This window comes from Danio rerio, chromosome 15 (genome assembly GCF_052040795.2).
Source record: "Danio rerio strain M-AB ecotype USA chromosome 15, GRCz13ab, whole genome shotgun sequence".
Lineage (NCBI taxonomy): Eukaryota > Metazoa > Chordata > Actinopteri > Cypriniformes > Danionidae > Danio > Danio rerio.
In genome coordinates, this window is record NC_141035.1 from 21,038,625 (window position 1) to 21,062,588 (window position 23,964).

The following is a 23,964-nucleotide window of genomic DNA, read 5'->3' on the forward strand; positions in this document are numbered from 1 at the left end:
TTAATTATTATTTAAAGCATGACTCTTCTGTAGTTACATGTACTAAAATTGACAGAAAATGAAAAGTTGTTATTTTCTATGTTGATATGACTAGGAACTGTACTCTCATTTTGACATAATAATCAGGGATCTTTGTTGCCTTACCATGGCTTCAGCAGGTGCAATGATATTATACAGCGCACCGAGAGTATTCTATTCCAAAATTTGTATTTTGACATGGGTATGACTAGAGATTAAACTGTTGAGATGGTTTATGAGGACATGCCCTGTGTCCTAGACTCCTTATCATTCAAAATGGGTAAAAATCATTCTTAACAGGATCTTTTAACCATCAAAATGTGTCACATGTTTGCTGTGAAGGTTGGGTTTAGACGTGGGGTTGGGTGGTATAATGTGTGTTTGCTTTAGAGAGTATAAAATACAGCAATATAAAGTCCTCATAAACCACATAGTTTTCAATATACAAAATTGAATCATTGATTGCACATTGACATTTTATTCAATACTATTGGTTAGAGCAGGGGTGTCCAAACTTTTTGGGCCGAGGGCCAGATGCAAAAAACAAACGTTGTCGCGGGCCAAATTTTACATACATCACACAGACACGCATATATATATATATATATATATATATATATATATAAACAATTTCTGTTTAACGGAGAGAAGATTTTTTTCCACACATTTCTAAACATATTAGTTTTAGTAACTCATTTCTAATAACTGATTTATTTTATCTTTGCCATGATGACAGTAAATAATATTTGACTGGGTATTTTTAAGACACTTCTATATAGCTTAAAGTGACATTTAAAGGCTTAACTAGGTTAAGCAAGTTAACTTGTTAAGTTAAGGTAATTAGGCAAGTTATTTTATAACAATGGTTTGTTTTGAAGACTTAAGGGGCTAATAATTTTGACCTTAAAATGGTTCATAAAAAAAAAAATTTAAACCGCTTTTTATTCTAGCCGAATTAAAACAAAAGTCTTTCTCCAAAAGAAAAAATATTATCAGACATACTGTAAAAATGTCCTTGCTCTGTTAAACATCATTTGGGAAATATTTAAAAAAGAAGAAATAAATCAAAGAGGGGCTAATAATTCAGACTTCAACTGTGTGTAGATAGATAGATAAATAGATAGATAGATAGATAGATAGATAGATAGATAGATAGACAGACAGACAGACAGACAGACAGACAGACATATCGACAGACAGACAGGCAGACAGATAGATAGATCATAACAAGAACTGCTGCTTAATTGAATGAATGTAATAGCGACACCCGGTGGTTATTTTTTGAATTACGTTCATTATTGTATAGCGGGCCAGATTCTATTGATATTTATAAAAAGCCTCGCGGGCCGCCAAATAACTGATTGCGGGCCGCAGATGGCCCGCGGGCCGTAGTTTGGACATGCCTGGGTTAGAGTATCTTATTTTGAAATATGTGCATTAAAAGAAGTATTAATATAGAACTCAAAATGTTTTGAGAAAGTGGAATATGCATCATAAGCATCACGAGGATGAGAAAATAACAGCTAAAAACATCTTTGTAACCTAAAATGAATACTTACCAATAAGCACCAGTGACCGTTAAGTTATGATGACATGAAGACAACTGGCAGAAGATAAACACTATTTGTGACAGATTAATGTTTTAGTGTATCGCTTCAAATTACATACACACCCCAGTTCAAAAGGTTTGGGATCATAAAAGAATCCCAAAATTACACATATAAAAAAGACACTACAACATTATACAAAAAATGAATTTAATAATGCCACGTGTGAACAATAGCCCTAGTGATGACTATAATACATTGCTGTTTTACAGTAATAGAAGCCTCAAAAAGTCTTTTCAGTAATAAAATAACATCTGAAAGGTTTGTTACAAAGTTGGCTCCCAAAGGACTGGTACAGTTTTAGTTCAAACATCCGCAGAGCAAAATAAGTCTAAGAAAATGAGACAGACGAGGTGTGTTCTCGCTCTGCTTTTGAGGGTTTCGCTCTCTCATTCTTTAAGGTGAAATGTGTCATCTCTGCATCTGCACAGCAGCACTACATCAAACTGAAAAAGCAACTGTTTACAAACCAACAGAAGCCCATAAACTTAACTGGAGTCTTAAAAATTCAGTTTCATTATGTTTGAACTGCTTTTAGGATGATTCACTAAATTGTGCCCTTCTAAATTATTCTTAAAGTGGCCCACTTATGCTTTTACAGCCTGATCTCACGAGAAAACGTCAGTATTTTATGTTTTGTCAGCTTAGTGGCTAATTCGTACGAATTCGTACAAGTTCAGTCGTACAAAATTGTACGATTTTAAAAAGGAGGTGTGGCACCTGACCCTACCCCTAAACCCAAGCGTCATTGGGGGATAAGCAAATCGTACTAAATTGTACGAATTCATACGAGTTAGCCACTAAATCAAAAAGTTACGAATTGCCGTGAGATTGTGTTGGCTTTTTCAAATATTACCCTCAATGCAATGCATAGTGTATAGATGTTTGTGAATGTAAAATGTCAAGAAAGTTTTTAAAGACTAAAGTGCACAATAAATAAGTTTTGTCTTCATAAAAATGACTGATCCAAAATGAGTCATCAGTAATTTCAGTTCCCCTTCGGTTGGGGAACTTCAGTGCCATGAATGGGAGGATTCGGATCAGAAGCCGCTTATCTGGAGAGTATTGAACGGGCCAATGAATGAAATTAATTGGCAGCGTAAGCTTGCGCAGGTGTGCGACATCTGCAATTATCTCAGCATATAAGCACACCTGAAGCCAGCAGACGCCATCCTTTTCGCTTCAGATCCTTTCTGAGTGAGTCGATGAGGGTTCCTCTTGCTGATCAGCACTTCAGAGCGAACGAGTGTGTCTCCCGGTCCAGAGTGGGTCTTCGCGGTGGCAGACGGTCGAGCTGGGTTACTCCCTTGCCTGCGGTTCTTTGGGTCCGGTCCTCCAGAGCGGTGCGTATAGTTGCAACTTTCCTAAAAGAGCAACACAGTCGTGCAGCACGTCCTTTTCAGGATGGCGCTCCGACTGTGCGTTTCTGGATGCGGGGGTTTCCTGTCTCCGGATGATGGACACGATCACTGCATTGCATGTTTGGGGGTCCAGCATGTTAATGCGGTGCTCGCGGGCGGTTCATGTCGTCATTGCGATGCCATGACCGTTGCACAGCTAAGATCGCGGCTAACTTTCGCAAGAGAGCGAGCCACCCCAGTTGCCTCCTGCTCTAAAAAAGCAGCGGGCGCTCGGGCAGATCTGAGGGTTTCAGCGGGAGCTAATCCGCCGCCCACGGGCTCGCGGACCTCTCGCTCCTCACGGCGCTCCATCCAAGCTTCGGGTGGTGAGAGTGATCCGTCTAACCAGATGGTAGCTCTCACACTCGCTGACACCGGAGATCAGATGTCCTCCGCGGCATCGGAGGGTGGGCTTTCACTGTCCGACGAAGATCCGGACCCGCTCGCCCCCTCCGGGCAGGTGAGCGCTGTCAAATCGGATCCTGAAGCGGACATGTTAGCCGTGCTTTCCCGGGCTGCTTCGGCCGTGGGGTTGGAGATGGTTTATCCCCCAGCTCCGCGGCCGGACCGACTAGATGGGTGCTACGTAGAGGACCAGAAGGCGAAGCCTTCGAAGCCTCTCGTCCCCTTCTTCCCGGAAGTGCACAGTAGGCTCACGCAGTCCTGGAGGGCACCTTTCTCTGCCCGTGCTGCGAGTGCCTCCGCCCTCACCGCCCTTGACGGCGGAGCTGCCAGGGGGTATGAGGCGATCCCGTCAGTGGAGCGCGCTATCGCGGTCAATCTTTGTCCGCGCGGCGCCTCTACGTGGCGGGGTTTGCCCCGCCTCCCGTCCAAAGCCTGTAGGTTGTCTGCCTCCCTCGGAGCCAGAGCTTATAAGGCTGCGGGCCAGGCTGCTTCTGCTTTGCACGCGATGGCCACCTACCAGCGCTACCAAGCGCAGGCGCTGGCCGAGCTGCACGAGGGCGGGTCCAACCCAAGCTTATTACATGAGCTGCGCACCGCGACCGACTATGCTCTTCGGACTACTAAGTCCGCCGCGTGTGCGCTGGGGAGGACGATGTCCACACTTGTGGTTCAGGAACGCCACCTCTGGCTAAACCTGGCCGATATGCGCGACGTTGACAAAGTTCGCTTTCTTGACTCGCCCATATCCCAGGCTGGCCTGTTCGGCGACACCGTCGGTGAATTCACCCAGGAATTCAAGGCGGTGAAAGAGCAGTCGGATGCGATGGGCAATGTCATCTATCGGCGTGGCCGTAAGCCCGCTCCGCCCGCCGAGCCATCCACCTCCGCTGTTCCTCGCCGAGGGCGCCCGCCAACGAGTGCTGCCCCGCCCCCGCCTGCGCCTCCGGCCAAGCGGGCGCGGCGTTCACCTCGAAAGCAGGCAGCCCCTCCTGCCCAGGGCGCCGTTAAGTCCGGTAAACGGACCGCGAAGCGTCCCTGAGACAGGCCATCCGGAGAAGAGGAAACTTGCTCTTTCCCCGCTGGAGGGCGGGGCCCCGATAACAACGGTACTTTTCAGTGCCACCAAAACATCAGTAAAAGAGCACTTTTTCCCTTCCCCGGATGTGACTGCACGAGTTCTGCCAGTCCGGGAGGCGCTGCCTTCCGGCTCGCAGACTCTACGTGCTTCGCCAGTGGCTCACGAGCGCTGGGGGGACGGTCTCCCTTTCCTCAGCCCTCCAGCCCCCTCTCCGGAGTCAGGGTGCGGAGCCAGAGCGAATCACTCTCCTCCAGCTCTTCCGCGGGACCCTCGTGCTTCCCGGATCAGCACACCCACTCCGCGCTGCCCCACCGCTGGTACGTCAGCGATTGTAGCGATGACTCCATTAGCGAGGGCTCTGCCTGCCTGGTTAGCGCGGGCCAGCCCCTCGCGGTGGCTCATACGCACAATCAGACTCGGTTACGCGATTCAGTTCGCGAAACGGCCCCCCAAGTTTACGGGCGTGTATTTCTCCAGGGTCAACCCCCTGTCCGCCCCTGTCTTGCGAGAGGAGATTGCTGCCCTCCTGGCGAAGGGTGCAATCGAGCCGGTTCCTCCAGCCGAGATGGAGAGTGGGTTTTACAGCCCATACTTCATCGTACCCAAAAAGAGCGGTGGGTCACGGCCAATCCTAGATCTGCGCGTTTTGAACCGCTGTCTGCACAAGCTGCCGTTCAGAATGCTCACGCAGAGGCGCATTCTCCAATGCGTTCGTCCTCGGGATTGGTTTGCAGCCATAGACCTGAAGGACGCGTATTTCCATGTCTCCATTCTTCCACGCCACCGCCAATTTCTGCGGTTTGCGTTCGAGGGTCGAGCGTGGCAGTACAAGGTCCTCCCCTTCGGGCTCTCTCTGTCTCCGCGGGTCTTCACCAAACTCGCGGAGGGTGCCCTAGCGCCCCTTCGGCTCGCGGGCATTCGCATACTCAATTATCTCGACGACTGGCTGATTTTAGCCCACTCGGGGTGCTTCGGCATCTCCGCCTACTGGGGCTTCAGGTCAACCGAGAAAAGAGCAAACTCGCCCCCGTGCAGAGGATTTCTTTTCTCGGGATGGAGCTGGACTCGATCACCATGGTAGCGCACCTCTCCGAGGAACGCGCTCGCCTGTTGCTGAACTGTCTGAGGGAGCTCGACAGCAAACTAGTGGTCCCACTGAAGTTCTTTCAGAGGCTCCTGGGGCATATGGCATCCGCAGCCGCCGTCACGCCGCTCGGGTTGCTCCATATGAGACCACTTCAGCACTGGCTTCACGATCGGGTCCCCAGACGCGCATGGCACGCGGGCACACACCGGGTCTCGGTTACTGCGCTGTGTCGCCGCGCCCTCAGCCCTTGGAACGACCCCTCGTTCCTACAGGCCGGTGTGCCTCTAGGACAGGCGTCCAGCCATGTTGTTGTTTCAACAGACGCTTCCAACACGGGTTGGGGGGCCGTGTGTCGCGGGCATGCGGCTGCGGGCCTCTGGAAGGGTGCCCAGCTGCATTGGCATATCAATCGCCTAGAGCTGTTGGCAGTGTTCCTCGCTCTCCACCGCTTTTTACCGGTGCTGGAGCGGCAACACGTGCTGGTCAGGACGGACAGTATGGCGGCGGCGGCGTATATCAACCGCATGGGGGGTATGCGCTCTCGCCGCATGTCTCAGCTCGCCCGCCGTCTGCTCCTCTGGAGTCACCCGCGGCTGAAATCGCTGCGCGCCATTCACGTCCCAGGCACGCTCAATCGTGCAGCCGATGCGCTCTCACGACAGCTGTTACGCCCTGGAGAATGGAGACTCCACCCCGAGTCTGTTCAGCTGATATGGGCGCGATTCGGGGAGGCCCAGATCGATCTGTTTGCTTCCCCCGAGAACGCTCACTGCCAGTTGTTTTTTTCCCTGACCGAGGGCTCTCTCGGCACGGATGCACTGGCCCACAGCTGGCCTCGGGGCATGCGCAAGTATGCGTTTCCCCCAGTGAGCCTGCTCGCGCAGTTTCTGTGCAAGGTCAGGGAGGACGAGGAACAGGTTCTGCTAGTTGCGCCCCTTTGGCCCAACCGGACCTGGATATCAGAGCTCTCACTCCTCGCGACGGCCCTCCCCTGGCGGATCCCTTTGAGAGAGGACCTACTCTCTCAGGGACAGGGCACCATCTGGCACCCTCGCCCCGATCTTTGGAACCTCCACGTGTGGTCCCTAGACGCGAGGAAGACTTAGGTAACCTACCGACTGCGGTGGTTAATACCATCACTCAGGCTAGAGCCCCCTCCACGAGGCGCGCCTACGCCCTGAAGTGGAGTCTATTCACTGAATGGTGCGTCTCTCGCAGAGAAGACCCCCGAAATTGCCAGATTAGTGTTGTGCTCTCTTTCCTTCAAGAGAAGTTGGACAGCAGGCTGTCGCCCTCCACTCTCAAGGTTTACGTGGCCGCCATCTCCGCTTATCATAGCGCGGTAGCTGGCGGCACCGTGGGAAAGCATAACCTGATCATCCAGTTCCTTAGGGGTGCTAGGCGAATTAATCCATCTCGCCCCCCTCTCATGCCCTCTTGGGATCTCGCCCTCGTTCTCACGAGTCTGCGATCCGATCCCTTTGAGCCACTCGAATCAGTATCTCTAAGATTTCTGTCCCTGAAGACAGCTCTGCTGGTTGCGTTGGCCTCCATCAAGAGGGTCGGGGACCTGGGGGCATTTTCGGTCAGTGACTCGTGCCTGGAATTCGGGCCGGATTACTCTCACGTCATCCTGAGACCCCGCCCCGGTTATGTGCCCAAGGTTCCTACCACCCCCTTTAGAGATCAGGTAGTGAACCTGCAAGCGCTGCCCCCGGAGGAGGCAGACCCAGCCCTTTCTTTAATTTGTCCAGTTCGCGCTCTGCGCATTTATGTGGACCGTACTCAGAATTTTAGATCATCTGAGCAGCTCTTTGTCTGTTATGGCGGTCGGCAGCAGGGAAGTGCCGTATCAAAACAAAGATTATCCCACTGGATTGTGGATGCCATTTCACTCGCTTATTCGAGTCGAGGTCAGCCGTGTCCCCCGGGAGTTCGTGCACACTCCACTCGGAGCGTTGCATCCTCTTGGGCGCGTGCACGCGGCGCCTCTCTAACAGACATCTGTAGAGCTGCGGGCTGGGCGACACCCAACACATTTGCAAGGTTTTACAATCTGCGAGTGGAGCCGGTTTCCTCAAGGGTATTAGGTAACCCTTTGGTGATTGAGGAGACAACTCGGTAGGGTGTTGAAACACGCTTGCGGCGCCATTCTCCCTAACACGGAGGTACGTGCGCCTTTTTTATCTGTCAGTAAAGTTCCCCGTCAGGTGAGCCCTGCAGATTCCTCCGTGGCCCCCAGCACTGACTCAGCGGAGGAGTCACTTGCTGGCCCACTACGTTGTAGGTCTGCCCGCTGGTCAGCCCGCGTTTTGGGTATAGGTGCCTGCTATGCGTGATCCCCACTAGGCGATCCCATATGCTTATTCCGCCACGGTTAAGTCCCCCCCCTGGGTGGACCCGTGTCTTCCCTCTCCGCTAACCACTCTTTTGCTATGCGTACTCCCCCTTTTTAGGGCTAGTCCATAGGTAAATTCTGCCATCTATCCCCCCCTTGGGTAACGGATGGCCTCCGCAGCGTCCTCCCTATCGGGATTGCACGCTTCCCAACGTACTGTCGTATTTCCTAGAATTATCTAGATGCTCACGACTTCCCAAAAAATATATCTAAATCCGTAAAACTTCTGTTGAAGTAGGATAAATTAGGGCCAGGGACACGTTGGAGGACCGCGCCCCCCATGATGTGGGTGCGTCACGCTTGCTTGACTATCTCCTCATCGGGGGTGTTGGTAAGGTGCAGTCATTATGGCGCTTTCCATATTCTCCCATTCATGGCACTGAAGTTCCCCAACCGAAGGGGAACGTTCGAGGTTACAGAAGTAACCCTTCGTTCCCCGAGGAGGGGAACGGAAGTGCCATATTCCGTCGCCATAATGACTGTCCCTTAGCTGTTTGAAAGTCTCTTCAGCTTAAAAGGATGGCGTCTGCTGGCTTCAGGTGTGCTTATATGCTGAGATAATTGCAGATGTCGCACACCTGCGCAAGCTTACACTGCCAATTAATTTCATTCATTGGCCCGTTCAATACTCTCCAGATAAGCGGCTTCTGATCCGAATCCTCCCATTCATGGCACTTCCGTTCCCCTCCTCGGGGAACGAAGGGTTACTTCTGTAACCTCGAACGTTTTACTTGAGTAACTGATCTACACTCCAAAAATTATTCTTGCCGCTTAATCAAACTACTTATTTAAAATGAGCTGAATCAACACAATTTAACACAAAGTTTGTTTTGGGATAACACAATTGTTTTATGTTTAATCTACTTCAATTTATTAAAACAATTAAGTCAACTTAATCAATTTGCAGTGTTGGGCAGTAGCATCACAACAAGCAGTGACGCTACTAGCTTAACTACATTTCTCAGTAGCGTGGCGGTAGCGTTGCTACTTTCTATATCAAATACCTTTTCAGTAGCGAAGCTATTATTTTAAGCAAGTAGCTCAGTAATGTCCATGCATTTCAGATCATGAATCATTAAGTAATGCCACCACCATTCATAGAGCTTCGTGTTTTACGGTAATCGAAAACAAACTTTTTGGTGAGTTACTGCCACCCCGCTCCCTTCGGTGATGTTGCCAATCAATCACCGGGCTGACACAAGAAACTTGCTTGATGAAAGGATGACTGTACAGGAAGTATTTCTGAAGCAGGACCATAAAAAGCACAATAACTGATCGTGACAATTTTGCCGCATGTTTCATTGGCAGTTTTATTGATCATTAAGACAGAACTGACTTGGGTTGAAGTTGCTTTGATTAAAAAAAAATTGCTTAGATGTAGCTAAGCCACTTTTGCCATGTAGCTTTTAGCTTAGCTTGCTACATTTCCCAGTAGGGAGCTTTTAGTTTAGTTAGGCTACATTTTAGGAAGAGTAATTAATAGCTTAGCTCACTAAAAAAAAAGCCTAGTAGCTTTCCCAACACTGTTAATTTGTGTTTGAACAACATTAAGGAATTGTGTGCAACCTAGCATTTTTTACAGTGTATGTAGACCTGTAACACAATGCATAATGCCAAACTATATAGTCTATACAGGCTGTCCATGAACATTTACAGTACTTTGACTCAATATCAAACAATTAATAGCTTTGTGTTGTGACGCCATGGCTATAGCACATCTTTCACAAAAAAAAAAAAAAAAAAAAAAAAAAAAAATTCCAATAAAATAATCCTGTTTACATTAAACCCAGAAAATGATTTTGTGTGTGAATTGTGAATGTGAATGAATTGTGTGTGCCCAAAACCAAACTGCCTATTTTTAGTGTTGAGAAATCCAAATGCTGATTGGTCATAGTGTTCATCAGCTCAACAGAAAAGCGTTAGATTGGTTATTATACTGACAATTTAATGTTTGGCTTGGTCACCTAGCTGTTTAAATGTTTGATGTAATCATCAGCAGAACTGGGCTTGAATTGATATGTTGTTACCATCCTACAGTATGAAGCAGAAGTGCCAGTGCCAGATGTAGCCCTCAGTGCCAGATGGTAATGAGCATTTTCTTTCAAACATGCACTGAAGTGGTTGGACCATTTGACCAATCATAGCAGAGTATAGACACATGAAAAAGAAGCGGCTTAGAATCAGGGCTGCCAAGTCCACAGGTTTCAACTATAACTGGCATACTTTTAAAAGAATAATTCACCCAAAAATTAAACTCTGTCATCATTTACTCTACTTTGACTTGATCTAAACCGGTTTAAAATCTGTAACCGTTGACTTCTAATAGAGTTAGTTTTTTCATACTAAAGATGTCAATAGTTACAGGTATCCAACCTTGAATGAAATATCTTTTCTGTGTTTAAAATACACTCAAAACTATATTTGCTGCTTATTAAAAATGAGCTGAATTGTCACAATTCTTGCGTTTGTTTTAGAGATAACTTCTTTGTTTTATCTTCAATCTACTTTGTAAATCACAAACTATTCTTGCTAAATAACAAGTGCAAAATTATATGTGCTATAATAATCTATACACTGATGTATACTGTGTAATTTAAAGAAGGGCAGTGGTATAATTTAAGGTTTAATATTATTGGAATAGTTTTGATTGTCCATTTTACTAGTTTTGTTGCAAAAACATTGCAACCCAGTTTAGAATGAACAAATCTTTGAACAAATTGTGTGGCACTCTTTGAGAAAGCGATGAATATTATGAGAAAACAGCATTATTCTTATTTTTATTCTTATCATTATTTACCTTGAATATAAACGTACTGTAGGAAACATAATAACAAACTTCATAATAGGGACACTCTTGACTGCATATGAAATTCCTCCAAAATAGGTCCCCCATAAACTTTCAAGGGACAATAATATGAAAAAAGACAAGTTATGATTACAAAGTAGTTTTAAGGCGGGGCTTAACATCTAGTCAATCCAATATAGTGCTGCAGAAATGACACAGTGCAGCTTTACTTACACAAAACAGTGCATGTGTCTTTTAGACTAGGTAATGCGATAAAAAGAGATTACTTTTTTAATGACAAATTAAAAAGCACAGTCATCTTAAGCGTTTGGTCATCTGAAACTGACGTTTTGTATTTTCTTAAGTCATAATCGTAGTTACTTTGTCTATGAGGCTCAGTGTTTCCAGCACATTAGAGAGATACAGAAACAAATCATGCAGAGGATCCTCAACATGAGGAGAAGACATGTCCTCGACTCTATCAAAGCAAAAGCAGCAATACTGGAGAGAGCAGGAGGGACGCTAGAGCGGAGGACACTGAAGAACCACTCAGAGAGACTACACCACATAGAGATGGACATGAGAAACAGGCAGTCATGCAATAATCACAACATAGGGAAGGAGGAAGAGTTTTTGGCACCAGGACGTTTGCGTTATGAGTGCATGTGATGGTCCATCCAAATCCAAGCCCAGGAGCAACGACAGGACAACAGAGAAACAAGGAGAAAGGGAAATGGGAAGAGAGAGAGAGAGAAAAAGAGAAAAACAAGAGGCAGAAAAATAAGTCAAACACAGAAACAAAGTCTCAAAATGAAAAAGTAAAGTGGAAAAAAGGAATATGAATGAAAGCAGAAAGCTGATGGTAAAAGAAAGATTGTGAGAGTTGGGTCATTCTCAGTACCAAGTGCCATATGTGTCTTTTTACTACTGTCACAAAAATAAAAATGTAAAATTATAAATGTGACCTTGGACCAGAAAACTAGTCTTATGTTGCATGGATATATTTCAGAATTTGCAAAAAAATATTTATTTTTTATGACAAAAATCATTATAATACTCAAAAAAGATAATATTTCAAGAAGACACTTTGTAATTTTCCTACTGTAGTATATATATATATATATATATATATATATATATATATATATATATATATATATATATATATATATATATATATATATATATATATTTATATATATATATATATATATATATATATATATATATATATATATATATATATATATATATATATATATATATATATATATATATATATATATATATATATATCAAAACTCAATGTTTATTGTGAAGCACTTCAGTTAGACAGCTTTTTTTCTTAATATTTAGATTTGTTTAACCCGCAGATTCTGAATTTTCAAACAGTTGTATCTCAGCTTTCATGTGATATATAAATCTCAATTTACACCTCTATATTTGAAATGGTATTGTAATACTCTGTCATCCTGTGAGTAAAACACTGTTTTGTGGTTAAATTGCAGGTGTTGTTGGCAATACGGGGCAATCGATTTTGTAAAAAAATCTAAATTGACATTGGAATATTGCAAAATAAAGAAATACAAAACAATATATGAATATAAATATTTAACATTTAATAATACTAGGATGAAATGTGTGATTTTATTGTGGAGTCCAAATAAAAAGCTGGTTATTTTTTGTTTACGTTTTTTATTTTTTACAATAATTCACTCTTGCACATGTTGTTGACCCATCAGTAGGCCCACACAGAATCTGTGCACGCAGAAATCTGCAGGTATTCGCAAGTTTTTAGCTCATCATTGATTTTATTTATTTACTTTTATAAATGTGTGTTAGTTTTTAATTTATTCAGTTTTTAAATTAATTTCAGTAATATTATTGATTATTTATTTACAGTTTTTAAAGTAACATTTTCTATCTTTTAGTAGATATTTCATAAGACAGACTAGCTTTGTTTACCAAATAGGTTAATCTAGATGGATTTGCATTGTAAACATTAAATAAAGTAAAAAAAATATCTATATAATTTTTTTATTTAAATATTGTTTTTAATTACGATACTCTCAAAATAATTGTGCATAAACCCGCAGATTTTTAAGCAGAAATAGCAAAAAAAAATTATTGCAGATTCTGTTTGGCCCTATTATAGATTCTGTTTTTTTAATTACAATTTTATTTATAATACAACTGCACAACCCTAATGAGAAATGATATTATTAGACTTTACAATCCTATACTATTTTTGTTTTACTGTGATTTGTATTAAACATTATGCAACAAAATAAGAAATATATGTAATCTGTTAACATGTTAATTTCTTCATTTTCATACAGCAACCAATCAAGCTTTTCATGTACGACATACTGCACAGTATGTTTCATAAGTACACTACCGGTCAGAAGATTAGGGTCATTTTTTTCATGTTTTTTTTTTTTTTTTTCAAAAGAAAATTATTCTGTTTATTAAGTTGGAATTTATTAAATGTGATAAAAGTTAAGATGTTAAATATTTTAAATAACTGCTTTCTTATTGTATGTAGTTTCAAATGCAATCATTACTCCAGTCGTTACTACTACTACTACTACTACTACTACTAATAATAATAATAATAATAATATAACTAATTTTAAATTGATTTCTAAAGGTTCACATGACTCTGAAGACTGGAGTAATGAAGCTGAAATTCATCTCTAAAATAATTTGAAGAAATATTTAAATTAAATTTAAAACTACTTTTGAACAGTTATTTTATAGTGCAATAACATTTAATAATTTTACAAGTTGTACTGTATTTCTGATTAAATAAATGCAGCCTTGGTGAGCAGGAAAAGCTTATTTTAAAACATTTAAAAATCCTACTGACCCCAAACTTTTGACCAGTAGTATACATGTACAGTAACTAAATTATGTCTGATTTGGTAGTTTCACTAAGCCTTAACACAATAACATTTTTTTTTTATAATACAACTGCACAACCCTAATGGGAAATTACATTATTAGACTTTAAATTTATAGAACACTATACTTTTAATAAATTGTAAGATTTTTAAGAATTACCTTCAAAGGAAATTATTGATGTGTGTGTGTGTGTGTGTGTGTGTGTGTGTGTGTGTGTGTGTGTGTGTGTGTGTGTGTGTGTGTGTGTGTGTGTTAGTTTTAAAAAAGAAATAGATAAAAAAAAAATTTAAAGAAATAATCTTGCATAAATGGCACGTCCTGAAGATGACTCACAAAACAAAAGCATGCAAAAGCCCAGCAAATGGTTTTGATGGGACAGTGGGTGTTGTTTATTGCATTAATGAGGATAATAACAGGACAGTGTTACTGTAGATTATGCATAACACACAAAATTAGCACTTCACTTCATAATGTTGCCCCAAAACACAGTGCATTCACAGCCCACACAGCGAGTAGCAAAGAGCAAACTATTTATTATATGTTAAGTTAATTAGAGAACATACTGTATTTGCTTCACTGAATGACTTTACAACCACAAAAATGATTTGAAAATGTCCTTGAAGACTGTGAGGTTCTACATTAAACAAACAACGCTCAACGGAGCAAACACTTAATTAAGATCCCAGAGCTAGCTTGTTTTGCTTCAAAGTAGATGAGAAAACTTGAATGCCCACAGACACACTCCAGACCTGAGCTCATTCATCTGTGACTGAAGAACAGCTTATTACATCCACAGCAGAATATTTCATAGTATTTAAAATGAACTGTGTACAAAGTTGAAAATTGTAAAAAATTGCTGGAATATTATATATATATATATATATATATATATATATATATATATATATATATATATATATATATATATATATATATATATATATATATATATATATATATATATATATATATATATATATATATTTATGTTAATAAACCATTAAACCATTAACTATGACTTTTGCATCAATAAACTCTTGCTTATCTTATTAATAGCTATTAAAGGTAGTAGCTGGGTTTATGAATTAGGTATGATTGGGGATATAGAATAAGATTTCTATATAACCAGAATATGTATTTTATAAGTATTAATAAACAGACAATATTTTAATAATAGGCAGGTAATAAGTCGCTAGTTAGAGTGAGAATTAGTACTTAAACTTAAGTGTTACCTTTTTTCTTTTTTACTTTTTTATCAGAGTAAGTAGTAAATAAACAATCATTTATTACATGTTTGTTTTTTGCCATAACATAAGTAAAATGTAGCCATTAAATAAAGCGAGATGAAAAAAAAAAAAAAAAAAGACAGATGTAAAAATGATTTTTCCAAATGGAGTAAACAGATTTGTTTAAAATATATGGGCCCACAACAAATGCATTGCAATTGTAATTGAAGCAGTCGTGAAAAATGCCTGTGCTAACTCTGTAGCTCCAAGATGTACACAATTCATTAACAAACAGCAGAATAATGCATGAGAGCTCATAAAATATTCAGTGAAGAGGTTATGAAACACCAGCTATTATTAAACAAACAGAAAACTTGTTCGCAAAATGCTGAAATGTTTACTTTGACTAAATATGAGCTTAAAGCGATAATTCATCCAAAGATATATGTTTATATCAGCATTTACTCACCTACTATTTCTTCTAAACCTGTTTGGGTTTCTTAATAAAGATAATTTGATATGAATGGGATCACTGTTTCACAATAGTTTATTTTTTCTGACTATTGATTATATATATAACTATATATACAACTGTGTGCACAAAAGACAAACTAAAATATTGCAATGCTTAACAAATGCTTCAGTGGTCCAGTACCCTTATTGATAGTTTTCGTGTGAAGTCACGTCATTAGGTGAACCTGGCGGGCATAAACCAACCCAGGCTCATTTTAAAAATGTACTGCTATATACATTTCTAGAGAGCACCAAATACGCCACAGAATGTATGTTTTTTGCAGTTGTTTGTTTTCACAAATCCACCAGAGGCCACTATGTAAATTTTTTGAGGTCTTAAATTGTGCCATTTGTGCTTGCTCTTCTCGCATAAATCCACCAGAGTTTGACTGACTGACCGATTGACTGACCCACCCTCCTCCTTCCCTAAACCCAACCAATAGTGTTTTCAAAATCCCAGATTGACTCACCTACTCGCTTCCCTAAACCCAACCGACAGTTTCAAAAAAGCAATCCAGAAAAAGAAAGATTTTTTACTGCATTTTCAGATTTTACCACATTATCACCCTGTTATTTACTTGTTTATTAAAATTTTTGGGATTCTGTTTTTGTCCTACCTGCTTTCTGTACAAACTGGTAACAGCAGGAAAGCCATCCATACAGATGTAATCGGTCAGCTGGTAAGCGCGAAAAGAAGAAGGGGGACTCGAGTCACATGACTTGACTAAAGTCAGACTTAAGTCGCAAAATTTAGGACTTGAGACTTGTTTGACAACTATTCAAAAAACTTAACTTAACTTGGACTTGACTGTCATGACTAGAGACTTGACTTGGACTTGAGTTAAATGACTCGAAATAACTTGTTTTTGTTAAATAAATACCTTTTTGTTATATATTATGCATTAAATACAAAACTGAAAGTTATATATGTAAATATAAATTGCAAAAGAAATTGCAAAAGTTGAAAAATCAACAAAAATTTTGACTTGAATGTGACTTGCTAAACCAAGCTATTGTTTGACTTTACTTGCTTTAGACTTGAAGGTTATGACTCGAGACTTGCGTGTGACTAGCACATGTGTGACTTACTCCCACCTCTGGCAAAAAGGAATGGCGTTATGCCACCCCGTATCGTTCATTAAAAAAAAAACGAAAAAGCAGCCATACGTGCTTCTGGCTACATGATTCGCAATCTCCAGAAATGTATATAGGGCTACGTTTTCAGAATGAGCCTATGTTGGCAAAAAATACTCCCATTTACCACCAAGTCACAGGCTGAGTAATTTTTTTTTTGCCAAAAAGCTAGATTATTGTGGTGCAATAACATACAAGATTACTAACTGATGTGAAAACATGCCTGGGCTGTGCTTCTACAGTAAATTCCCTCATAGAAAGAACAACCAGAAAGGAGAAATTGATGGTTTTGTCAAATGGAAGCATCACTGACCTATAACCTATATCGCAAGACATTGAAGCGTGCACTCGTAATAATGATGACGATTTTTATGCGTTCTCTAAAGGGAATATGATTAACGTCAGCTCCACAGCTAACTATCAGGTTCCTGTAGAGTTAATGCGTTCCAGTAAAATATACACAAATAAAATGAAGCGGGTGCTTTTTAAAATGACTGACGATGAATGAATGAAAGTCAAACCGGTGAGCCGTCTGACAAAAAAGTGCCCTTTTGACTCAAATAAGCAGGATGCCCTTCTGGATCTTTAACTTTGAAGACACTACGGACTCTGTTTACATGGACATCAGTTATTTGCCTTAATAAGACAATAATATAATTAAGGTGTTACGTGAAGTGCTTTTTGAATGTTGCGTCACCAGGCTATTCACGTTCACGCTATTCACATCCAATTTTGGGTGTTTTATCCTTAATTTTTCGACTTTACTGCAGATCAAAGTTTCAGTTTCAGTCGTGAACATATCATTCACGCTCCCGCGACAAACTGGGGTATTAGATGCGAATATAAAATAAGGACTGGTGGAAGAGAGTTGTTTTAATGGAAAGTCAAATGGAAAAGAAAAAAAAACCCTCCGCATTTCGTCATGTGTGTGTGTGTATATGTGTGCGCGTGCGTGGCCCTTTTCTGACAGCCGTGTGTGTGTGGATCTTGTCACAAAATGCGGCAAAAAGTCCTAAATGACAGTAATAGTTTGATTGCGGTGTTTATCTCAATAATGTCACTAATATATGTATACTCCACATGTCTTAATTCCATTTCTGTTTAGTTCAGTTATTATGAGATTAGTCGGATTAAATGAATCAAAAATCGCTGTTTACATGGTAGACTCTTAATCAGAGTATTGTCTTAATCGTATTAAAATCGTATTAAAGTTGTTCCCTATGTTAATATATGTTCGACTTCACCACACCGTCAGTGCTTTGCGATCTTGGCTTTGCGAAGCAGCATTTTCTGTATGTATGTACATCAAAAGCAAGTATGCTCTGGCTCATGCTTATTGACAATGGAAGATGATTTATGGTTAGTCGTGTCAGGAATCCCACCACAGATTAGTATGTTGTCCTCACAGAAACAGGCTCAGCCATCACACTGAATCAGATAAAGTATTTATGTTTTAATGTAATTAATTCTACACACTTTAAACGCAGCAAGTAATATGTGAATGATGTCTGCACATGCATTATAATTTTGTCTGGAGGGAGCGGTGCCTGGGAGGGGCACGAGTGAAATTAGACAAACTTGGGGGGGGGGTGGGGGGGGGCTATGTTATAATGCACTAACATAACATAATGCTGTCACCAATGACTAAATCGCAGAGGAATATCCAAGTATCGACGAATTGTACCTCTGATAAGGATATGGTAGCTTTAAATGACTGAAAAATGGCTGCCGGTTTACAATATAAATCGCAAGTGCCCAAAAAGTACAGTTTGTGATCATATCTCTGTTTTGTTCTGTTGATGTGTGATCCAAATAATGATAGCTTGAAACAGATTGAAATATGATTGTTTTTTCCTGTGCTTCTATGAAGATCCTTTAGCTGCCATCATGGCCCATTGTTTTTGCCTGCCAGGTCTCCGCAAAGGTCATGTGACTAAAAAAACTATTAATAGAAAGACAGAAAATGTAATGCTTAATGCCACAAAAGAAGATGCTATTAAATTAAATACACTTGTACTGATTAATAAATTTTTAAAATACAGTCAATAACTTATTTTTAGTGATCCAAATTGTTATCTACTTCATTTGTACTTGTAACCATTAAAACTGACCCCTCTTCAGATTGGAAACCACCGCTTTAAACATTCCTCAAATAATTGTATACACAAATTGTAGTGCATCTCTAACCATTACATTAAATTAGTGCAAAAAAAAAAAAAGCTCTAGACTCTTTATACGCCAACTTCCAAGCTGTTCTAACATTAGTTATGTGAGTAAAGCATGTTAGTAACTTCAGTGAAGTTCTGGTATAGGGTCTTCATTGGCATGCTTAGAGGAGCTTCTGTATGCCGAGGTGTGAGTGAGACAAACAGGCTTTGGAAGTGGGCCATTCGCACCCTAGTGTGCCAAAGAGAGCGGCGATTCAGGCCTGGTCTCTGAGTGTTAATGAGAGACAGAGTAAGTCTCTCTGCATTAAGAAGCGCCAGATGCTTGTTATGTTACAAGTGAAGCAGTGAAGGCCAGCTGTGGCTCTGGCACGCATGAGATGATCCTCCATCAGGATGGGGAGAAGGAGAGAAAACTCGCTGCTGCTGGCCTGTGCTGATGCTGAGGGTTAGATAACCTGGTCAACGGTGGATGGAGGTCACGTCGATAACATTATACCATACAGTGATTCAGAGTGTACCTGCATACGAATGCTAGGGGGTCTCCTGTTTTTGGATTTGTTATTCAATGTTGTAGTTGAACAAAACATGTTTTGCTAATCGAACGTACTGTTTTTCTTTTGTTTTTTAACGGTGATCAGTGCACTGATAATATGACACTAAATAATATGATCGATTAATCCTGACAGCATATGTTTTTTAGGCCATTGTAACTTATTAAACTAGGTTAATCATTTTCTAACTGAGTTTTATAAGTTACACAAGCTGTTATAAGTCAGTTTATTATAATAAAAGTTCAATGGACTCATAAGGTTAATTTGATTCAGGTTAAACATTTAAGGCAACCAGGATTTTTTTTTTACAGTGTGATTTTCCAACAAAAGCTGATTTGTAATTTGATTAAAACACACATACAGTACATATCAGTATAATATCAGATATCAGCAGATACAGAATTAGGTATAAAGAGATCAATCAATCAATCAATCAATCAATCAATCAATCAATCAATCAATCAATCAATCAATCAATCAATCAATCAATCAATCAATCAATCAATCAACCAATCAATCAATCAATCAATCAATCAATCAATCAATCAATCAATCAATCAATCAATCAATCAATCAATCAATTAATCAACCAACCAATCAATCAATCAATCAATCAATCAATCAATCAATCAATCAATCAATGTACTGTCTGTCATTTGTACATTTGTGTATATAATTCATGGTTTCCACTATATTCATTCTTCCATGGTATGGCGCCAAGCCGAAATTGATCCCGCCATGGCTACATTACAGCTTTTCATTCAAAACATTCAGTCCTGTTTTTTTTTTTTTTTTAATAGCGGTAGATAATCGCACCAAAACGTATCAAAAGGTTAGAGAATTATAACAGGGCAAACTTTTCTGTAACCGTAGTACTGCTGTGCGTTGTTTGTTTAACCCTTTAAGGTTACGTGGTGACTGACTGACTGACTGGCTGACTGACTGACAGGTGCGTGATGTGTGAGGCCAGCAATCACGACATATAGCTGTTTCACTTTTCTTCAGGACGCATTAATCCCACACTGTAGTTCTATTGTAGACATCAATAAATATTCCTAGCAAATCTAATAAATGTTGGAGACATACTTGTTACATAAATGCACTAAATCGCACTTCAGCAGTGTTTATTTGAGAGCGCACCAGAAGAACTGCGCTTGAGCAGCGTACAGTATGTTTGAGAGGGCGTACAAGAAGTTTTGTGCACGAGCAAAGGAAATCGGTGTGCAAGCCAAGCGAAGAGATTTGCATGCTTGTAGGCTATTACATAAATGCGATCTTGTAATACTGCGCTCACAACACTAGTCATTGACATAACGCCACAGGTAGTTGGTAGATCTGTGTAACAGCTGGAAAAAATCCTAGAGGAAACACTGTAATTAATTTAAGATTATTATATAGTTGTTTTAGAATTTAAATTAACTTTAATATTACAGAATAATTTAATTTAAAATAAATATTTTTAACTTAGATGTTTTGTTTTTATCTAAACATACTTATCTAAAATAATTTAGCTCTTTATACACAAATTACACATACATACAGCAATAAATAATTTAAAACAATACATTACTAATAAGGGCTGCTCAATTTATTGTTTGAGCATTGATATCGCAATGTGTGTGTCCACAATAGTAACATCGTGAGATATGTTGAGTTGAGGTTAGTTGACCAGAAACCACAGGTCAAAACACAGAAGATTTGTGGAGACACTGCAGAAGTGAACCATAATAGAGTGAAAGTTTATCATCAGCATGTGTTTTAAGGCCTTTGACTGAATATGTGAGCGTTTTAAGGGAGTGTTAAGCATTTTAATAGTGAATAAAGAAGTTAATAAAGATTAATTGTATTGATTTATTTATATGATGAAGACAATGCAATGTTGTTTTACATTTAATTATTCAATTTCTGTACCCGAACACTCTCCCCATGAAACCATGCAGCACTGTTTGTTTCACTTTAATATTTGTTCCATTGTGTTTATGTCTGTAGTTTAATTAAATACATATAACATTTTATATAAAAATATATATAACTTCCCTACAAAATCAATCCCAATCCATCTAAATTAATGACTTTCCAAATAGAGTTATTTAAGTCGTCTAGTGAAATTGTATTTATATCGCAAAATATATCGCAGAGAAAAAAATATCCCAATGTCAAATTTTTGCACCCCTATGACTAATGATGTTTGATGGTAGTGCACTTCATTCAAATCAAAATCAAAATTGTCTGGAATTACCTGTGCATTAAGCAATTTTTTGCACACCAGAATCAGAATTAAGAATGTCTTCAGACCATGCAATATACTGTATAACTATAAATAAATAATACAAAATGATCACAATTTACAATAAGGTTTCATTAGTTAATGATAGTTAAAGTATTTACTAAAATCAAATACTTGTACAGCATTTATTAATCATAAATCAACATTTACTAATGCATTATTAAAATCCAAATTCATGCTTGTTAACATTAGTTAATGCACCTTGAGCTTACATGGACTAACAATAAACAACGGTATTTCCATTAACTAATGTTAACTACCATAAACAAATACTGTATTTAATGCATTGTTCACAGTTTGATCTTGTTGGTAAATACATTAACTAACATTAACCAAAACAACCATATTGCAAATTGTTACTTATATTATAAATAATATATAAAACTCAAATAATATTCTTATTATTCTTGTAACAAAAGCTTCATAAGTGTGCAGGTAAAAAGAGTCTGTGAAATGTAATTAATATAATGTATTCATGTAATGAAGTTTCAGTTTTAGTTTTGTTCAATGTGATGGTGAATTTCTAACAATTTCAACAGCAATAAACTTAAAAGACGCAGAAACAAAGCAAAAAACAACCCTTTTTATTACGCCGAAAAAATTTACTGCAGTGAGAAGTTGATTAATAAGTGTCATCACACTTGCTTGTGATCAAAACTGCCCCTCGACCTTCCTCCCGTCACACATGACTGCTATCAGTGTCTCACGCTGATCTTATGTTATAGAAATATGGCCAGAACAATCCCATATGAGAGAGCCAACTGTTTAGCCCGTGTGTTTCGTGATCTGCCATCTCTCATGACTCACTGTTTATCATGCAGTGTAAGTGAAGGGACGGAGCATTCACACGTCTGCTGTTATAACAGCTCTGAGTCAGCTGTGGAGATCAGATCAGTGTGTTTGAGGGAGAACGCAGACACAGAGGGAGGGATGGATGGACGGAGTGAGGGAGCGAGGGATGGATGAATGGATGGATGGATGTTGGTGGTTACCTGTGGTGGCTGTGGGCTCTGATGAGGTCCTGAAGGTCAGGGTGCCAGGCTTGGACTTGCCCTGTTGGTTCTCTGCCACCACAAACACGTCATACTCGGTGTCCCAGTCCAGACCGATCAGCATTACGTACTCACTCCCACTGGGCAGACGGATCTCAGGTTTCCACTCGGAGTCTTCCCTCTGGGTGCCAAACACACAGACATAAAATCAGCCAAGGTAGAACTAACAAAAGGTAGGAAATTATACAATATCAATCAAAAGTTTTGGATAAGGCATTTTGGGTCCTATCAGTGTTAAGGTACTGTTGGTGCATTGCTATTTTAAGAAACTAAAATAGACCGCACCATTAACCAACAAAAAAACTGGTCTATAGTTCAGTGCAGAGCATGTTAGTTATGCGTCAAATCAGGTCCAAAAGCTTACATACTGCTTAATACACACAGGATGTACAGCAATACACACATATTCTTACAAATGAATAAAGTTAAAGGATTAAAATGTTACATTTTTTTTATTTTCTACATAAATATACAAATTACTGCCTCATCTCCGTGTGTGGGGGGGGGGGGGGGGTTTGGGGGGATTGGGGTTAATTCTTGACAATTTTTTTTCAGTTTATTCTTGACAATTTGCATTTTTATAATGTTAATATTATATTACTATCATTTATTGTATGCATATTTATATTTATTTTAATAAAAACAAGTTTAGATTTGTCCATTTGTCAGATTTTGGAGACGTCTGCATCACCATATGGGGCATAAGAATACGATGTGAGTTTGGATATAACTAATTTTTTTTACCATATTTCATTATTATTGTTCATTTGTTTATTTTCTGGAAATTAGAACTGAATTTAGAAATAGTTTTGAAACCAACCTTTGCACTTAACAAATGAAAAATAAATACAGTATGTAGGCTAATAGATGTCTTCAGTGGAGTGCGTACAGCACCGTTTCTTTACTCCACTAAATGTAAGGTAAAGAGAAAGTAAAGAGGCCAAATGGAGGAGGCTCATTCTTTATTTTATAATTGTTTTCTCACTAGTAAAGCTTTCAATTTTTCCACTTACAAAGTCCAACATGTGAATACACCACAGCATGGCACAACTCACTCATAAATGTAATGTAAGAAGAGACTCTGATTGGTTTAATGTAAATTATACTCAAAACACACCCATAACTCATAAAGAGAATAAGCACAACCTTGTTAGACCATGTACCGGGCGCAGAGTTTTTTTTCAGTCCTTAAAGTAGCAAAAGTGGATTCAGACATGCCTTTGTTGCTTTTGCGGCATGCGCTTTAGACTGTGAGCCTAGATCATTAAATACCCTTTAACATACCTTTAGCGCAAGTATCAATACCCGCTATTAACTACTGACTTATTACCTGATTATTAATAAGATTTTT

General features: G+C 39.8%; 2 protein-coding genes across 52 annotated transcripts in view; both read right to left on the reverse strand.

Annotated features, from left to right (window-relative positions):
- LOC147840601 (uncharacterized) overlaps positions 1 to 23,964 on the reverse strand; it is a 570,564-nt gene that overhangs the window by 122,915 nt on the left and 423,685 nt on the right. The gene's annotated exons all lie outside the window — the stretch shown is intronic.
- The window catches only part of ncam1b (neural cell adhesion molecule 1b), a 220,620-nt gene that overhangs the window by 11,729 nt on the left and 184,927 nt on the right, over positions 1 to 23,964 (reverse strand). For 49 of the 51 annotated variants that reach the window (XR_015508319.1, XR_015508318.1, XR_015508312.1 and 46 more), the window contains 1 exon segment: positions 22,554 to 22,734. Coding sequence is in view for 13 of the 51 variants with exons in the window: in XM_087282357.1 (XP_087138483.1) it covers positions 22,554 to 22,734 (181 nt within the window). In the remaining 38 variants the exon portion in view is untranslated. 51 annotated transcript variants of the gene reach the window in all.